The sequence below is a fragment of the Bos grunniens genome, chromosome 21, assembly GCF_055505025.1.
Source record: "Bos grunniens cultivar Pamir isolate PY7600 chromosome 21, Bosgru_T2T1.0, whole genome shotgun sequence".
NCBI lineage: Eukaryota > Metazoa > Chordata > Mammalia > Artiodactyla > Bovidae > Bos > Bos grunniens.
Genome location: NC_141185.1, coordinates 40883457 through 40904004, shown reverse-complemented (window position 1 = coordinate 40904004; position 20548 = coordinate 40883457). Strand labels below are relative to the sequence as shown.

Genomic DNA, 20548 nt, shown 5'->3' with positions numbered 1-20548 from the left:
TCAGCTCTCATTGTCTGCTGCACACGTCGCCTCTGGGTTGGGGGTGGCGGCTGGCCCGAACTTGCTCCACTGCTCCCAGGTCTTTTCCCCTTCACTCAAAAAATGTCACTTTTGTGTCCATGTCCAGTCCGACATGACTTAGCCACTGAGCAACAACTACCAGACTCTAGATGCTTGTGGATAAGCTCCTCCCTCATTTATCTTGGGAACACATCAAGCATATAGGTGGCATTCAACAGACAGCCATTCTGTGAAGAGTCTCTGCTGGTTTCCAAGGGTAATGGCACCTCCCTAAGGACCCCACCAGATTACCCCAAGACTCACCGCTAAAGCCTCTCTCTTCATTTTTGACTTGTGCTTTTCAGTTTTGGGTCTTAGAAAATATCACTAGAAAGAGACAATTGAGAGTATCTCTCTAAGCTTTCTTTTTTTCTCACCAGAGAACTCATTGCTGGATATCATTGCCAACAGTGGTGGGAAGAGTTTGCTAAACTTGAAAGGGATGCCTGTGACAGGATCGGGAAGCCTGTTTGTTGGACAGCCTTTTAAGACAAGAATAGCATGTCCCCTGTGTGGAAAGGTTGAGATTCGATCCTGATGGAAATTAGCTCAGCTGAATGAGTGTTCCCACGTTCCAGGCTGTATCTAGGTTCCTGACTCAGCTGGTACATGCGCACATGCTAAGGCATTTCAGTTGTGTCTGACTCTTTCCAACCCCATGGACTGTAGCCCGCCAGACTCCTCTGTCCATGGGATTCTCCAGGCAAGAATACTGGAGTATGTTGCCATGCCTTCCTCCAGGGGATATTCCTGACCCAGGAATTGAACCCGCGTCTCTTATGTCTCCTGCATTGGCAGGCAGGCTCCTTACCACTAGCGCCACCTGGGGAGCCCGCCTCAGCTGGTACTAGTACTGGTTGTTCTTGAAAGATGGGGAAACTGAGTGTGCAGTAGTTCAGTAGGGGCAGAGTTAGATTTGCAGATGAGGTGGCTAACCTGGGGCAACCAGTTTTCATCTCTGCACTAGAGAAAGGATGAAAGGTATGTGGAGGGAACAGACTTGTCAAACTTAAGGTTGACAAGCAAGCCTTGGACAGGTTTTCTTAATCACTGCCCACCCAAGCTTATTCTCTCTTCAAAAATTACTTTATTGAAGCATAGTTAATGTAAAACATTGTGTTAATTTCTGCTGTACAGCGAAGTGGTCGTTCTTTCCAAGTTTACTCTTTTGTAGTATGTTCACATGGTCCTAAAACACTCAGAAAATTCTCACTGCCTGATCCTTAGGACATTCATTCTCAGCTGCCCCCTGCCACCCAGGCTGTAGCTAAAAGCAGTTTTAGGGACCACGAGTGTCCTCCACCATCAAGGTATTGAAGTGTTAACTTTCAAAGAAAAATTGTTTCAGCAAAAAATTTCATTCACAGCCAATGAAGACAGCACTTACAGTGACAATACTTCTTTTTTTAATTTATTTATTTTAGTTGGAGGCTAATTACTTTACAATATTGTAGTGGTTTTTGCCATACATTGAAATGAAAGCAAACCTGGGGTGAACACAGCATCCTCTCCAGTTTCCCTTTCATTCCAGATCATTTAAGACAGGATACCACGCTGTGGTCCCTATTGCTCCCACAGGTGGACAGAGATGTTTAAAGTAAATGAGAGCAGGGTCGGGACATTTTCTCACCTTAATTCAGAACAACTGTTGTGAGAGAGAGCAAGTTGTCTGTGTGGGCCTCAATCCTGTTGTCTCGTTTCAGATGAAGCACCGCCATCTCTGGGAAGCTGGCCGTGACTTCTCAATGCCTGGATTCCTCGCTGGGTGGCCCTTGTCTCTTTACATATTTAAGCCCCTTACTGAGAAAGAGTTCACTGCAGCTGAGGAGTCATTATTCCATGGGACTGTGTCTGCATGCCCACCCAGTGCCTGGCAGAGGAGATGCCCTATCGTAGGCGCTGCGTTGGTCTTCGAGGGTTGCCACAGGCTGGGTGATTTAAACAATGCATGTTTGTTTGCTCACAGTTCTGGAGGCTAGAAGCCCGAGATCAAGGTGTCAGCAGGGTTAGTTTTGTTTTTTTTTCTTTTTAATTAGGGCCTCTTTCCTTGGTTTTCAAGTAGCCATCTTCTCCCAGTAATACCACCCTGCAATCCTCACATTGTCTTCCTTCTGTGCTCATCTGTGTCCTAGTCTCTTTTTGTAAGCACACCAGTCTTATTGGATTAGGCCCCCCTAGTAAAACCCAGTTTAACGTAATCACTTCTTTTAAGGCCCGATCTCCAAACACAGTCACATTCTGAGGTCTTGGGAGGTTGGTTAGGACTTCGACATACGGATTGGTGGGGCAGGGGCGGGGGAAGTGGGACACAGTTCAGCCAGTAACAGGACTCAACATACTTTAAGTAAACATATTGAATCTCAGCCTGTGGTTCCCATGGGGTCATGTCGATACAAAATCTGAATTTAAGAGGTGGGTTAGTCTCAGCCGGTGGGCTTTATCTCTCTGTCTGTTTATTTCTAGGAGTCTAGAGGACTCTCAGGAGAATCCAGGAAGCCTTCTTGAAGCAGAGCACCAGCTGTTGGCTACTCCCACTGCTCCCTCTTGAGAGCCAGGTCCCCTCGCCTTCCACAAACGCAGACTCATGGATGTGACCCTGTGACCCCTCACTGGTTAAATTGCTTTGGCTCATGACCTAGTGCTCACCAAGATCCTTTTCAACATGTTTCCTTCACAGATTCTCTTTAGGGGCAAACTGGCCCCCCACCCCCACCTCCCATCTGGCTCTTACTCTGGAACTGACAGCCTGATCACTTCAGTTTGAAGAAATAGTCCCCTCCCTCTTCTTTTTAAGTTTGAAAAATGGATGGTAGAGATAATCTCTAAGCATTTGTCTATATTGGAAATTCTGAATCTAATTGAACATAGTGAACTTGCCCCTATCTGTAAAGGATTTGAGGCAATGAGTGATTCAAATGAGTCACCAGGCCTCCCTTTGTAAACAGTATTGTTACTGACCAGGATTCTTGGCCTCTGTAATCAACAGAAATTTATAAGAGGCTAGACAAGAAATTTAAGCAAGGCTATACTGGGACTCATGCTGCAGTAGGAGGGAGGGAAAACAAGTAACAGTTTCCGTCCTTTGCTCCCTGGTTGGGGCATGGTGGGGATGGCAGGGCTGGTTCCTTATATGGGGTGAGGGTAGGGTTGGATCCAAGGGTTGGGCAGAAGGTGTGGCTAAGGAGGTCTGCATACTCCCTTGGTGGTATTACATGCAGAGTACAAATGCTCTGCTTTTGTTCCTGGCTCTTTGGAAGTGACAGTTGGGTTTTATTGATCTTTTCGTATCTTATTCATAATTTTCCCCAACTGTACATGTGTACAGTAATTTTGGGGTTCCTTATAGATCCTTTGTATTTTGTTGCTCAAGGAGATTTTTGTCCAGGTGCAAGCACTGCAGCAAAGGATCCCAGGTGCCAGATCCCAGTCTTTCTCAGTATGCTGGGCTCTGTAAAAAAAGGTGCTGGTGGTGGTTTAGTTGCTAAGTTGTGTCCTACTCTTGCAACCCCAGGGACTGTAGCCTGCCAGGTTCCTGTGTCCTTGGGGATTCTCCAGGCAAGAGTACTGGAGTTGGTTGCTATTTCCTTCTCCAGGGGATCTTCACGACCCAGGAATTGAACCCGGGTCTCCTGCATTGCAGGCAGATTCTTTACCGACTGAACTACAAGTCACATAGGAGCCAGAGGCTGAGGATGACAGTGTATATATAGGGAGCACAATCCAATGTGGGCAGGACAAGGTCAGAATGTCTTTTCAAGTGGGTGGTGATTTTTTGAGCCTTATCATGTTTGAAAAGTATAATAGCAGTGCCTACAGTATAGTAACTACCAAAATGCACAGGCAGAAACATAACACTCATTTTAACTCTACAGTATTTATTTCTGCCAGACTTTATTTATCTTAAGTAATAGTTCAAAGCAACATGCTTTAGGAAATAGCTCTGCAGTTAGTATTAATAAAAAGACATACTACAAAGAAATGGCTGATGCTTGGCTACTTTCATCTATCATAGAGAGAAAAATGGGCAAATAAAGGTGGAGAAATTCTAAGCTCACAACTCACAAAAGGCTCCTTCAACATAAAGTTAAAACATCTGCCACGATACTCTCAAATTATTGATAGTACAATTTACCACTAGGCTTAGTGTTTGAGTATATCACTGTCCACTGATACTCATTTTTTTTAACATAAGTCAAGGGTCTTAAAAATCATGGGTGGAGGAAAGAAACACCAGAGCTGCCCCTGCTGCAAACAACAAAAATACTAACCAGCAGCAGCAAAACAAGTGACTTGCCATATGCCACCCTTCAAAATATTGTAACCCCCCCAAAAAAGAAAAAAAGCCAGTCGTGGTGTGGAAAACCCTGCCTCAGGGGGACACCTTACATCTACATCCTACTGAGGGACCTGAGTGTGCTCTGAACACCCCATCCCCCACCAACATGGAGTGAGATGAATGGGAAGGAAAGTTGTCATCTGGAGGAGAATGTTTATAGAAATCCCACAAGTGCAGAATTTCCTACCAAGCCCTTGAGTGTCTCTGCAGAAGCAGGAAACCCAGCTGGGGTTCATCTTTTTCTTTCCCAGGTGGGAAGACAGAAAGAAGGGTGTGATTTTAACCAAGGCACAATCAGAGCAAAGGATAAAGCTCCCCCATCATATGAACTGACAGCATGTTCTGGTTATCTTCTTTCTGTCCTGACTGGTGGTAGGTTACGGATAGGGGTTGGCAATGATGCTGGGGAAACAGCTGATGGGAAGCCCTAGGGTTTCTCGCTGAATTAGAGAAATAAATGCCAAGGCAGGTCTCCTCTACCTGAGTGTTAGGGACATTTAACAGACCAACAACTATAGCAAAAGAGTAAGAACAAAAAAACTCAAATCCTTCAACTTTTCTTCTGGAACCTCAGGACAAAAGAGCAGAAAGAAGAGAGAGGTCTGCGCCTTCACCTCCAGCTTGAATGAGAGGATAGAGAGTTTGGGAAAAGGTTCAGAGGAAGGATAAAGAAGGTCCACACAGAGCTGCCCAATAAGCAGAAGTAAGATGAAAATAAATGGAAAGGCATTCATGCAAACACACCACGGGAACACAAATGAGAAAGAGTGGACCCCTGTATGTGGCAGAGATGTGAAGTTTCCACTCTGCAAAGGAAGAATCAAACAGACAGAAGAAAGTTCTCCAAAATGTTGTATGAGAATAAGAACTGTATTTCAATAACACAAGAGTTAAAAGATTAGATGGACAAATAAAATAAATGGTAAGTTGCAGAGCTTTGGAAACAAGCTGAGGACCAAAATCTCACCATTTCAGAACATGTGAAAACACTGAGAACATGTTTAGACTGACAAATCATGAAATATAGGTTTAATTACATTATGTAAAAGTATATAGGTGACCACTTGAAACACATACTTATAATGTCTTCCATTTTAACCAAAGGAATATATATACACCAAAGGAGGAAAAAGAAAGAAAACCTAAAACAAAAGATGCAAAAGAAATACAAGCTTCATATACAGAAATTATTTAAAGAAAAAAAGATATTAGAACCAAATATATCCATTATATTAAAATACATATGCATATTCAAGACAAACATAAAACAAAGTGACTCAAAAAAGTTAAAATTATGGTTAAGGACAAACTAGGCATAAGCTCAGAAAAAAAAAAATCCAGGGTCCGGATTTTAAGGTGTGAATTAAAGGAAAACATAGAATCAACAAATGATATCAATTGTTAAATGTCATGTAGTAAAAGGCAGGAAAGCTAAAGAAGAAGTACTGCTAGTAAAGAGTGTAGTCCCTCCTGCCTGGCTCTCACTGGTCAGTGTCAAATGCCAAAACTCCAAGGGCATACTCTGGGAAGAGCTCATTTGCACAAAATGATTATAATAAAAAACTCAAACTATACCTCAAAAAAATTATAAATATTAGAAGTAATACAGAATACATGATACTCAAAGCATAATGTATTACAATGAGAAATTCACTTTTAAATTTTAAAATTTTTGAAAATTTTAAAATATTCAAAAGATATCAATTCAAAGAAGACTTCAAAGCTGACTTTATAGAATATTTGCAAAGTCATGATAAAAATTGCTGTGGTTCAGCCACGCACCTTTTAGAACTAACACCCAAAAAAGATGTCCTTTTCATTATAGGGGACTGGAATGCAAAAGTAGGAGGTCAAGAAACACCTGAAGTAACAGGCAAATTTGGCCTCGGAGTACAGAATGAAGCAGGGCAAAGACTAATAGGGTTTTGCCAAGAAAATGCACTGGTCATAACAAACACCCTCTTCCAACAACACAAGAGAAGACTCTATACATGGACATCACTAGATGGTCAACACCAAAACCAGATTGATTATATTCTTTGCAGCCAAAGATGGAGAAGCTCTATACAGTCAGCAAAAACAAGACTGGGAGCTGACTGTGGCTCAGACCATGAACTCCTTATTGCCAAATTCAGACTGAAATTGAAGGAAGAAGGGAAAACCACTAGACCATTCAGGTATGACCTAAATCAAATCCCTTATGATTATATAGTGGAAGTGAGAAATAGATTTAAGGGCCTAGATCTGATAGATAGAGTGCCTGATGAGCTATGGAATGAGGTTCGTGACATTGTACAGGAGACAGGAATCAAGACCATCCCCATGGAAAAGAAATGCAAAAAAGCAAAATGGCTGTCTGGGGAGGCCTTACAAATAGCTGTGAAAAGAAGAGAGGCAAAAAGCAAAGGAGAAAAGGAAAGATATAAACATCTGAATGCAGAGTTCCAAAGAATAGCAAGAAGAGATAAGAAAGCCTTCTTCAGCGATCAATGCAAAGAAATAGAGGAAAACAACAGAATGGGAAAGACTAGAGATCTCTTCAAGAAAATCAGAGATACCAAAGGAACATTTCATGCAAAGATGGGCTTGATAAAGGACAGAAATGGTATGGACCTAACAGAAGCAGAAGTTATTAAGAAGAGATGGCAAGAATACACAGAAGAACTACACAAAAAAGATCTTCACGACCCAGGTAATCACGATGGTGTGATCACTGACCTAGAGCCAGACATCCTGGAATGTGAAGTCAAGTGGGCCTTTGAAAGCATCACTATGAACAAAGCTAGTGGAGGTGATAGAATTCCAGTTGAGCTATTCCAAATCCTGAAAGATGATGCTATGAAAGTGCTGCACTCAATATGCCAGCAAATTTGGAAAACTCAGCAGTGGCCACAGGACTGGAAAAGGTCAGTTTTCATTCCAATCCCAAAGAAAGGCAATGCCAAAGAATGCTCAAACTACCGCACAGTTGCACTCATCTCACACACTAGTAAAGTAATGCTCAAAATTCTCCAAGCCAGGCTTCAGCAGTATGTGAACTGTGAACTTCCTGATGTTTAAGCTGGTTTTAGAAAAGGCAGAGGAACCAGAGATCAAATTGCCAACATCTGCTGATCATCGAAAAAGCAAGAGAGTTCCAGAAAAGCATCTATTTCTGCTTTATTGACTATGCCAAAGCCTTTGACTGTGTGGATCACAATAAACTGTGGAAAATTCTGAGACAGCTGGGAATACCAGACCACCTGACCTGCCTCTTGAGAAATCTGTATGCAGGTCAGGAAGCAACAGTTAGAACTGGACATGGAACAACAGACTGGTTCCAAATAGGAAAAGGAGTACGTCAAGGCTGTATATTGTCACCCTGTTTATTTAACTCATATGCAGAGTACATCATGAGAAATGCTGGACTGGAAGAAACACAAGCTGGAATCAAGATTGCCAGGAGAAATATCAATAACCTCAGATATGCAGATGACACCACCCTTATGGCAGAAAGTGAAGAGGAACTCAAAAGCCTCTTGATGAAAGTGAAAGAGGAGAGTGAAAATGTTGGCTTAAAGCTCAACATTCAGAAAACGAAGATCATGGCATCTGGTCCCATCACTTCATGGGAAATAGATGGGGAAACAGTGGAAACAGTGTCAGACTTTATTTTTCTGGGCTTCAAAATCACTGCAGATGGTGACTGCAGCCATGAAATTAAAAGACGCTTACTCCTTGGAAGGAAAGTTATGACCAACCTAGATAGCAGATTCAAAAGCAGAGACATTACTTTGCCAACAAAGGTTCGTCTAGTCAAGGCTATGGTTTTTCCTGTGGTCATGTATGGATATGAGAGTTGGACTGTGAAGAAGGCTGAGCGCCCAAGAATTGATGCTTTTGAACTGTGGTGTTGGAGAAGACTCTTGAGAGTCCCTTGGACTGCAAGGAGATCAAACCAGTCCATACTGAAGGAGATCAGCCCTGGGTGTTCTTTGGAAGGAATGATGCTAAAGCTGAAACTCCAGTACTTTGGCCACCTCATACAAAGAGTTGACTCATTGGAAAAGACTCTGATGCTGGGAGGGATTTGGGGCAAGAGGAGAAGGGGACGACAGAGGATGAGATGGCTGGATGGCATCACTGACTCGATGGACATGAGTCTGAGTGAACTCCGGGAGTTGGTGATGGACAGGGAGGCCTGGCGTGTTGCGATTCATGGGGTCGCAAAGAGTCAGACATGACTGAGCGACTGATCTGATCTGATCTGATGAGCCATTCAGTCCTGTCTGACTCTTTGCTACCCAATGAACTGCACTATGCCAGGCTTCCCTGTTCTTCACTGTCTCCTGGAGTTTGCTCGAATTCATGTCCATTGAGTCAATGATTCCATGTAACCATCTCATCCTCTGTAGTCCCCTTCTCCTCCTGCCCTCAATCTTTTCCAGCACCAGGGTCTTTTCCAATGAGTCAGCTCTTCACATTAGGTGGCCAAAGTATTGGAGCTTCAGCTTCAGTATCAATCCTTCCAATGAATAGTAACAGTTGATTTCCTTTAGGATTGACTGGTTTGATCTCCTTGCTGTCCAAGGGACTCTCAAAATCTTCTCTAGCACCACAGTTATAAAGCATCAGTTCCTTGGCACTCAGCCTCCTTTATGGTCCAACTCTCACATCTGTACAAGACTAATGGAAAAACCATAGCTTTGACTAGACAAACCTTTGTCAGTAAAGTGATGTCTCTGGTTTTTAATATGTTGTCTAGGTGTGTCATAGCTTTTCTTCCAAGGAGTTAGCATCTTTTAATGTCATGGCTGCAATTGCCATCCACAGTGTTTTTGGAGCCCCTAAAATACAATCTGTCACTGTTTGCATTTTTTTCCCCATCTATTTGCCATGAAGTGATGGGACCAGATGCCATCTTAGTTTTTTGAATGTTGAGCTTTAAGTTGGCTTTTTTACACTCCTCTTTCACCTTCATCAAGAGGCTCTTTAGTTCCTCTTTGCTTTCTGCCATTAGGGTGGTGTCATCTGCATATCTGAAGTTATTGATATTTCTCCAGGCAGTCTTGATTCCAGCTTGTGCTTCATCCAGCCTGGCCTTTCACATGATGTACTCTGCATATAAGTTAAATAAGCAGTGTGACAGTATACAGCCTTGATGTACTCCTTTCCCAAGTTTGAACCAGTCCGTTGTTCCGTGTCTGGTTCTAATTGTTGTTTCTTGACTGACCTGCATACAGGTTTCTCAAGAGGCTGGTAAGGTGGTCTGGAATTCCTATCTTTTTAAGAATTTTCCACAGTTTGTTGTGATCTACACAGTCAAAGGCTTTAGTGTGGTCGATGATGCAGATATTTTTCTGAAATTCTCTTCCTTTTTCTATGATCCAATGGATGTTGGTAATTTGATCTCTAGTTCCCCTGCCTTTTCCAAATCCATCTTGTACCTCTGAAAGTTCTTAGTTCATGTATTGTTGAAGCCTAGATTGAAGGATTTTGAGCATTATCTTGCTAGCATATGAAATGAGCACAAAAGATAAAAATGTTACATACCAAAATGCTATATATCAAAACATGTGTGTGTGTGTTAGTTGCTCAGTTATGTCCAACTCTTTGCAACCCCATGGACTGTAGCCCACTAGGCTTCTCTGTCCATGGAATTCTCCAGGCAAGAATACTGGAGTGGGTTGCCATGCCCTTCTCCAGGGCATCTTCCCGACTGAGGGATCAAACCCAGGTCTCCCACATTGCAGGTAGATTCTTTACCATATAGGTTGGTGTTAAAGCTTTGATGAGAAGAAACTTTAGAGCCAAAAGTACTTATATGATTAAATCAGAATAAATAGAGATAAACAAACTAGGTATTGACCAAATATGTTAGAACCACCACAACAATAATATAAACAATAAAAGTAGAAGAGGGGCTCCAACTTGAATGAAGCTTGAGGGCATTACGCAAAGTGAAATTAGCCAATCACAAAATGACGAATCCTGTATGATTCCACTTCTGTAAGGTACCAAGAATAATCAACTTTATAGAAACAAAGAGTATAATTGTGGTTGCCAGGGTCGGGGGGATGGGAAATGGGGAATTAGTGTTTAATGCATAGAGTTCAGTTTTGCAAAATGAAAAGAGTTCTGGAGATGGATGGTGGTGATGGTTTTACAAAAATGTGAATTAATGCCACCAAATATATTTATTTATATTTTTTATAATTGTAATGCTTTTATTAATAATAGAAATAAAAAGAACATACCATTGATTGCAACCTACTATGTACCAGTTACTTGATATATGATGTCATTTATTTTTTTATTTTATTTTTTAGTATAAATTTATTTATTTTAATTGGAGGCTAATTACTTTACAATATTGTATTGGTTTTGCCATACATCAACATGAATCTGCCAGGGGTATACATGTTCCCCATCCTGAAACCCCCTCCCACCTCCCTCCCCATACCATCCCTCTGGGTCATCCCAGTGCACCAGCCCCAAGCATCCTGTATCATGCATTGAACCTGGACTGGTGATTCATTTCATATATGATATTATATATGTTTCAATGCCATTCTCTCAAATCATCCTGCCCTTGCCCTCTCCCACAGAGTCCAAAAGACTGTTCTATGTTCTGTGTCTCTTTTGCTGTCTCGCATACAGGGTTATCGTTACCATCTTTCTAAATTCCATATATATGTGTTAGTATACTGTATTGGTGTTTTTCTTTCTGGCTTACTTCACTCTGTATAATAGGCTCCAGTTTCATCCACTTCATTAGAACTGATTCAAATGTATTCTTTTTAATGGCTGAGTAATACTCCATTGTGTATATGTACCACAGCTTTCTATCCATTCATCTGCTGATGGACATCTAGGTTGCTTCCATGTCCTGGCTATTATAAACAGTGCTGCGATGAACATTGGGGTACACGTGTCTCTTTCAATTCTGGTTTCCTCGGTGTGTATGCCCAGCAGTGGGATTGCTGGATCATAAGGCAGTTCTATTTCCAGTTTTTTAAGGCATCTCCACACTCTTCTCCATAGTGGCTGTACTAGTTTGCATTCCCACCAACAGTGTAAGAGGGTTCCCTTTTCTCCATACCCTCTCCAGCATCTATTGCTTGTAGACTTTTGGATCACAGCCATTCTGACTGGCGTGAAATGGCACCTCACTGTGGTTTTGATTTGCATTTCTCTGATAATGAGTGATGTTGAGCATCTTTTCATGTGTTTGTTAGCCATCTGTATGTCTTCTTTGGAGAAATGTCTGTTTAGGTCTTTGGCCCATTTTTTGATTGGGTTGTTTATTTTTCTGGAATTGAGCTGCAGGAGTTGCTTTTAAGATTAGTTCTTTGTCAGTTGCCACCAAACAATATATTTAAAGATGGTAAGTCATATGCTATATTTCACAATTAAAAATACATATAACTTTTAAAAAAAAATAGAGGATTGACTTCAAGTTAATAGAGGAGTGACTTTACTGTAAATATGTAGTAATCAAGACAGCATGGTATTAACAAAAGAATAGACAAATAGATCAGGATAGAGAACCCAGATGGAAGCCAATGTGAGAATAAAGAGCCTAGAAACAGACTCACATAGTCAACTGACCCTTGACAAACAGCAAAAGCAATTAAATGAGGAAAGAATAATTTTAATATAAATGTATTTATTTCAACTGGAGGCTAATTACTTTACAATATTGTGTTGGTTTTGCCATATATTGACACGAATCCGCCACGGGTGCACATGTGTTCCCCAGCCTGAACCCCCCTCCACCTATTTTTCAACAACTAATGCTGGAGCAACTGAACATCCACACATGAAAATAAATAAATCAATCTAGACACAGCGTATACACTATTCAAAAAATTAACTCAAAATGGATCACAGACCTAGCTTTAAAACATAAAATTATATAACTCCTGGGAGATGACAAGAGAAAATCTAGATGACCTTGGGTATGGAGATGACTTTTTAGATAAAACAGGAAAGGCACGATCTACAAAATAAATAAATAAATAATAGACTAGACTTCATTTAAATGCAAAACTTCTGCTCTTTGAAAGACAATATCAAGAGACTGAAAAGACAAGTCACAGACGGGGAGAAAATATTTGAAAAAGACACATTTGATAAAGGACTGCTATCCAATATATATTCAATACAAAGAACTTATAAAACCCAACCATAAGAAAGCAAACAACCTGATTTTAAAATGGGCCAAAGACTTTATCAAACACCTCATCAAAGAAAATGGCAAATAAGCATATGAAAAGATGCTCAATAACATATGCAATCAGGGAAATTAAAGTTAAAACCACAATGAGATACTGAGACAGGGGGGGACATGGGACCCTTTGCTGTAGTGTGGCAATGCTTGCCCCTGGACAAACCTCTCCTCCAGTAATAAAATACAAGGAAACTATATGGAACTAAAAATAACTGCGTACATGTGCAGTGGGGGAAAACTGTGGACAAAAAGATACAAAAAGACCAAAAAATCCCTACTGCCACTTCTGAAGAGCCAGGAGCAAAAAACAGTATTGGAAGCAAAAGCAGGGTACTAAGCATATCCCCAGCACTCAACACCACCAAGGGCTGAGAAACCACCTAAGCCACCCCTCCAGCCAGGTCCTCAGACACACTCCTACCCTCACCGCATGAGGAACAAACTCACCCCCCTCCTCAGGGAGCAAGCAAGTAAGAACTGGTTTGCATTTGTTCCCTGCTGCTGCTTCAGGAGCCCCAACAGAGCCTTGTCTGAATTTCTTTTCTGGCCTCTAGTTAATTGCTATTGATGGGGGAACACCAAGAACCCTGTTCAGTATCAATACCATATATATCTATTAGATGGCCAAAATGTGGAAGATGGACCCACCAAATACTGTCAAGGAATAGAAGAAACAGGAACTGTCTTTCATTACCAGTGGGAATGCAAAATGGTATGGCCACTTTGGAAGACGATTTCTTTCAAAACTAAATATCCTCCTACCATACAATCTAGTAATCACACCCCTTGATATTTACTGGTAGTTATGTAAAAGGAGATGAAAAGTTATTTCCAGGCAAAAATCTGCATATGGTTGTTTATAGCATCTTTATTAATGACTGCCAAAACTTGGAAGCAACCAAGTCCTTCAGTTGGCTAAACTATGGTATTATAAGCTCTGATATTAAAAAATCAAATCCACATGCAAATGAAGTAAATGATAATTAGAAAAGGAGCAAGGATCAGTATCATGAAATAAATGATACAGACAATGGATTGTCAGTGCTTAAAAAAATGAGCTATCAAGCCATGAAAAGACATGGGGGAACCTTAAATACATATTAAGTGAAAGAAGCCAATCTGAAAAGGCTACATACTGTGTGATTTCAACTATATGACATTCTAGAAAAGGCAACACTATGCAGACAAGATCAACCATTGCCAGGGGCTGGGAGTGGGGAATGAGTAGATGGGAACATAGAGGATTTTTAGGGCAGTGAAACTACTCTGTATGATACTATAATAGTGGGTACATGTTTTTATACATTTGTCCAAACTCACAGAATGCACAGCATCAAGAGCAAACCCTCCTGTAAAGTATGGACTTTGGGTGTTAACCATGTGTCAGTGTAGGTTCATCACTTGTAACAAGTCTTCATCATAAGGGAGGTTAGGCATCTGGGGGGCAGGGAGTACATGGGAAATCTCTGTACCTCCCTCAATTTTGCTGTGGCTCTATAACCTGCTCTAAAAAATAAAGCCTTAAATATAAAAATACAAAAATAAAGAGTAGAGGAGAACTGAAATAATAAAAACCAAAGAAGAAGTTTAAGGATTTCAAAAGACAACAGCAGAATTTGTTGATGGGTAGTATTTATCAGAAGGGAGATTTACAGAAGTCTAACACAGCAAAGAAGAGGTTCACAATAAGGTTTAAGCAGGAAAAAAAAAAAAATAGAAAAGAATGTAAGTGAGACATTGGAGAAACAGACTAGAGGGGGTGGAGAACTGGGCAGAATGAGAGAATGTTTTGCATTCCTGTGATTCCCAAAGTGGGGTGCACTACAGACATACCACAAGAGTTCATAAAGTCTGAAACTGCAGACAGTCCTCTCCCTATCACACAATATGCTTCAATATTAAAAAGTCAAACCCACACTCAAAAGAAGTGATAATTTAAAAAGGAGCCAGGAGCAGTGAAGTCAGGTCTAGGAAGGACTGGGCCAGAAAGAATGAAGCAATGAGGGAACAGAATTTATTATGTAAGAAAAGATTACTTCCAGGAGTCAGAGCCTCAAGAAAGCTTGTGGTCAAAGCTTTGGTGGGTCTGTTCTCCAACTAACTGTGGTCACAGTGGTGACATGACCTGTTGCATCGGACACATCCCCACTGCCTGGCCTGGTTTGACCCTCTGGCTCTTGCTGTCAAATGAAGCTTCAGTCCTGGCCCCAGAGCTCTGATGTGACGCCCAGCTGTACTGCTTGTCTGTTGTCCCAGGAATGGTCAGGTAAGCCAGGGGGCAATAGGGGATATAATCAGGTCAGGTACCCAAACTAATGAATAAGTCTAAGGTTTCAGTGTCTGAAAATATAGAAAAATAAAACCCTCAGTGAGCCAAATCAGTGAAAACAAAAGGAGAATTGTACATACTTAGAAATGAAAAATGGAGACATTATCATGAACATAAAATTTAAAATCCTAAGTTCCCATATTGCAAAACTATGTAGATATACTGAAAATGGAGTAAAATTAATTTTCTAAAAAAAAATATGTTCCAAAATTGACTCAGAAATGCCCCAGGACCTAACATGCCCAGTGGGAGAAATCCAAAAGCAGCCCAGTGTATGCCCAGACAGCTCCCCACCCTGGTGAGACATTTGACACTTAAGTAGAAGATGATTCTAAAACCCAGTAAATGATTGCAGAATATACAGTATTCTTTGGTTTCTTTCTGTTTTGCACACAAGAGCAAGCTGCAGAATGATTCATCTCCTATGTGAAATGGATAGCAAAAACCATAAGTACAGATCGTCTCAGGAACATAGTAACAGATTGGTTTGAAGCAATCTATTAATATACCATGTCCTATAAGAGCAAAAGGAAACCCTTCTAATCATCTCCATGGATACTGAGAAGGTTGTGACAAAAAAAACCCCCAAAAACCCAGCATATATTTCCCCCAGAAAGCCTTAACACTTTGAGAACACACAGATAGTGTTTATTATAAGCAAAACACATGCTTTCATTCAAGTTAAATGGTGAGCCATTAAATCATCCTATTGATGTCAGGAACAGGTATGCAGCCTGAATCACTATTCTTTAATACTGTTCTCAAATGCAGTTGGCTAAGAGAAAGAAATACGGGAATTAGTGTAAAGGGGGAGGCAAAAGAAAATCTTAGAAACAGTCAGAAATTACAATTAGGGTGTTTGATTATAACACTGATACACAAAATCAACTACTATCCTATATATCTGGTGAGAATACAAAATGTAAAAAATTATTCCATTGAAAATGGTAGCCAAATGATAAAATATCTACAAATAGACAATAACAAATTCATAGGCTCTATCTGAACAAAACCGTACAACTCTATGAGTGACATGAGATTTGAATATAAGTTGGATGGCAGCATTCTTGGATAGGAAAACAATTCATCTACAAATTCACTGTGGCCCCATTTTTTAAAAAAGTTATGTGTGAGAGAGGCAAGTGTGTGTATGAGAAAGAGAGTTAAAAGAAAGAGAGAGGCAAGTGTTCCAAGGAGCCTTGACCTGAAAATATTTATATTAATATGAATATTTTATATTAATAGGAATGAAGCCTCATAAATTAAAGGAATTCATAGGGAGATAAATCAATAAAACAGAAGTAGATTCAAACACTTTGAGGAATTTAGTTACAAATAAAGTGGCATTTGAACAAAGGGGGAAAAGACTATATAATTTTATACCAGAATGCAATTTATATATATTGCTAGAATAACTTACTAAACTTTTGAAGGGAAAAAAAATCACATCTTTACCTTCATTTCCTGCAATAAATGAATTTCTGGGAGGTAAGAGTAGGTAAAGATAAACAGATGAAACCATAAGGATTTAGAAGAAAATATGAGTAAATTTATTTATAATCTTAGAATGGGAAAGGTCTTTTAGAACTGGAAACAAATTCTGGGATCTAAAATGGAAAATAAGGATAAATTGACAACATAAAACTTTAAATTTTATATATGTGACAATAAGAAAATCAATAGAGAACCTCAAAAGACAAACATATTTTCAAGACATAAGACAGAAAAATTTCAAAATATACATCCAAATTAATTAAGAAAGAGCCAAAACTGTGTAAGGACATAAATTTACCAAAAAGTGACCAGAAAACATTTGAAATGATGTTCAACTTCACTCCTAAAAAAGTGAACTAAGAATAATATTGTAATATTTTTCTTCACTAGACTGGAATAAAAGCTGTTTGAGAAAACTGAGAAATTGATCATTTCATTATACTTTTGATAAGTGTAACCACAGATCAATTTTTGAAGAATCATCCGACAATAATTGACAAAAGTGTTAAATAGACATAGTCTTAAATTCAGCAACTCCATTTTCAAGTTCCAATCGATATCAAGATACAGTCACAAAAGTATGTCATGATATAAGTACAACGATGCTAATTCTAGATCTGTGTATAAAAATAAAGACAGGAAATATTCTATAGGTTCACTAATAAACAAAGAAATTATTAGTGCACAGGGACAATGGAAGGCTAAGCAGCTATTAAGAATGAGGTAGATCTTTATATGTTGTTATGGAAAGATCTCTTAACATCCAATGAAAAAAGTAAAGTGCAGGGGACTGCACACAGCACAGGTTCTAGAAATGGACAGAAAAGGAGGTTCTCTCTCCACGTCCCCTTTCTCCCTCCTCAGTCTCCTTTCCTTTGTTTCTTTCTGGAAATGCCCGTCCCTCCCCAGAAGCTCACTGGTGGTCCTCTATGAGGAGATAAGGCAGGGATGGTGGTGGGGCACTTATTTTCAGCCCTTCATACTTGTCTTTCTACATGTGCATCTTTTCCTTATTACTACGTTTTAAATCACAGAGTAGTTATTTGCATGGTCAAAATCCAAACTCCTTCTGTTTGCCTTTTCATGTTTTCTGTATAAAATACAAAACAAAAAAGGTTTTGTTATTAAAGCAAAACGTAGTAGGGCTCAACTTGGAATAGCAGTAAGAAATGAAGTACTCTGTTTATATATCAAAACACTTCTAGTTGTTTCTAAAGACACTTTAATAGAAAAAAAAATGTGCATTTTTATCCACTCCATATAGAATGAGTGTACTCTGAGGACAGCCCTGCTCCAAACGGCATTATGCTGGACTGTCCTTATTTATCAACTTTCTCACTGTAAACCAGGTACCTTTTCTGAAGGTTCTCACATACACATTCACACACACATAGACATAGAGAGCAGGCACACACCTCCATCTTCCTCAGTGCACACAAATCCACCCAGAAATGAGTGAACTAAATGGCTGGAGAAGGGCATGCAATTTCTTTTGCTCTGAAAAATCAAATCTTCCCTCATAACATAGCCATTTCAGGGGTTAGAAGCAAATTAAAGATCCCCAGGAGCGCAGGCATTTTCGGCAGTTTTGAGCTCTGTGAGTTTACTAGATGAAATGACAGAACAGGACAGACTGTCTTGTCCTGTGTCTTCCTCTGATCACATTCAACAGTAAAGATGGGAGAAGCAAAGTGACGATTGTCAGGTAGAAAATCTAAGTGGAGAACCACATCACCACTTGGATTTAAAAGAAAGTCCCCCTTGCTTTCAAAACACAAGCTTCCAGTGAATCTACTCATTCAGCCAGCTCTCTGGGCTGAAGCTGGGTGCATAAACTGAGCCTTGCCAAATCAGAAACCGGAGTTACTGGTATGCAGCCACCGCTAGTCTATCAGCCTCTCCTGCTAACCACCACTGGCCTGCCATTCAGGAAAGCCATCAGCCACACCACCCCCTCCCCAGTTCCTGCAACACAGGGAGTCTTTTAGCCTTTTAGCCCTGGCACAAGGAGAAAATGCATGGAATACTTTGGTGACTTTGTTGTGCATTTGTATGGATCCACAAATTTTATAAGGCTAACCAACTCCAATATATGTGAAACATTTAATACACTGTTAAAAAAACAGATGGTTTAATTTAGCTTCAGCTATTATTATATCGGGTGGTAATTCTAATAGAATTCTACTTGTCCTCTACAACAGATTCACTCAACTGCCTGGTGCCTAGGGGCAGCAAAGGAAGCTTTAGAGCATTTGGGATCTACAGAAATTCCCCCGATTTGACTGAATCTGGTCCTGGTTCAGAATCAACACACACCTGTGTCCATCCTGATTCCCAAGAGGGTAAGTTGGCAAAAATCAGGCTGGCAAAACAATAATTTACAAGATAACTATTATTGTCTCTTTTTAAAAGGGCAGACATAGCATAGAAGTGTTTATCAACTGTCTTTGGTAGAGAAAATTAAAGTCTGAATTGAAAAAAAACGAGTAGTTGGGTTTTTAGTTTTGTTTCACCAATCATCTGATGGGTTTACTGAGTGTGGTTTATTATCGTGATTAACTTCAATCTAGGTTTGTACACAGGCAAAAGCAGGTATGAATTTTCACGTAGGCCCTCATGGCAAGTGACATGCAGGCATGCAAACCCGCTGTCCAGGCCTCCCCTGGCAGTCAGTCCTGAGCTACCCCAATCTCTGAAGGGCTCACCAGGCAATGTGGGATGGACAAAACTACCTCTCAGGGGTCCTGCTGACCATAAGGACGGCTCCAAGGATATCAAGTGGCTCACTAAAGAGGGTTAAACTGAAATGTGCTGACTTCCCATTACTGAAAGTAACAAGGAAACTGAAACAGACATGACAGCGATGGGGTACATGTGCATCTTTCAGGGTTTAATGCTGCTGTGGGATCAGCCATCCCAAGTTCTCTTTAAGCCATCATCATGGCGTATCTGTGTATGTCCTACACGTTGGGATCCAGGGCTGGGTCAAGCGAAGTCTTTGGACACAGCTTCAACAAAGTTGGGCGCCGACATCAGGATGCCGATGGTGCAGAGGATGGTGAAGACGGAGAAGGCCATGAGACACAGGCGGTCCACCACACAGGCCGCGAACTTCCACTCACTGCACACGGCCTCACTCTCGTCCTGGCAGCGGAAGCGGTGGGCGATGTAGCGCACCTCCTCCAGGATCTTGGCTAGGTCCGGGTCCCCCTCAGAGGGCTGGCCGCCGTGCAGCAGGTGCTCGTCATGGGTTGGGGAGCAGGCCACGCGGCCGCACACGACCCCTGAGTCAGGGGTGGGTGCGCAGTGCATAGCGTCCAGGCCGCGAAAGCCGATGTACAGCAGGTTGCCATTGGTGGCCGGCGGCCCCGCCACTGCGCTCATCTCCACGCTGGCCAGGCTGCAGCGGCGCTGCTTGTGCTGGCAGGCTGGCCGCACCTTGTCCTCCCCCGGCCTCTTCATGCGAAGGAACCAGGCACACCAGTTCAGGAGGATGACTCTGGTCTGCGGAGACAGCACAGTCTTAGAGGAGCTGGGCAGGGCCCATAGCTGATCCTGACAGCAAGGGGGTACAACTGCAATACCTGCTAGACTTCGTGGGGGTGGACCGGGGTGGACCCTGGGCATGACAGGTCGCCACACCTTCCCAGACGAGTTTACACAGGCAAGCAGTGCCAACGGGGTATGATGGTTCAATCAATTGTCAGGTGATGATAAAGCAATGCAGAAAATCACCCTGGGAAGAAGCTATGGGCACAGTGCCATCTCAGGGAAGACAGCCTGTGTGGGTGAAGAGGGTTGTCTTCTCAAGGGAGCCCTGAGCCGGGGAACACAGCATTTTACATCTGGAACTAGGGACCATCATCTTCAGCTCTGTGTGAGGTACCCCAGTGTGCAGCAGCAAACTCATAAAGGCACCCCTGGAGATGTTAAGTTTTAAGGGGCAACCCTGTGAGACTTGAGACACCATGTGCATCCCTAGCCTGAAGCAGTCCAGACTGTTACATTAGATCACTGCATTCCTTGCATGATATCCTACCCTCGCAAAGCAGATTTTGGAACTTGTCCTGATAAAAGCCAAGTGCCAAAAAAGTCATCGTGGAACAGACAAGCAGGG

At 41.3% G+C, this 20548-nt stretch overlaps 1 protein-coding gene and 1 long non-coding RNA gene across 5 annotated transcripts in view; one reads left to right on the top strand and one right to left on the bottom strand.

The window, feature by feature from the left end:
- Positions 1-1899: 1899 nt before the first annotated feature.
- LOC147349480 (uncharacterized) lies at positions 1900-2694 on the top strand. Its single transcript, XR_015149848.1, has 2 exons — positions 1900-2065; positions 2524-2694. It is a non-coding gene; the product is annotated as an uncharacterized LOC147349480 (long non-coding RNA).
- Positions 2695-16464: 13770 nt separating this feature from the next.
- LOC147349478 (neuronal acetylcholine receptor subunit alpha-7) overlaps positions 16465-20548 on the bottom strand; it is a 136737-nt gene continuing 132653 nt past the window's right edge. For all 4 annotated transcript variants that reach the window (XM_086364075.1, XM_086364077.1, XM_086364076.1 and 1 more), the window contains one exon: positions 16465-19935. In XM_086364075.1, coding sequence (XP_086220201.1) covers positions 19417-19935 — 519 coding nt within the window. In that variant the 3' untranslated portion in view covers positions 16465-19416. The remainder of the gene's footprint in view (positions 19936-20548) is intronic.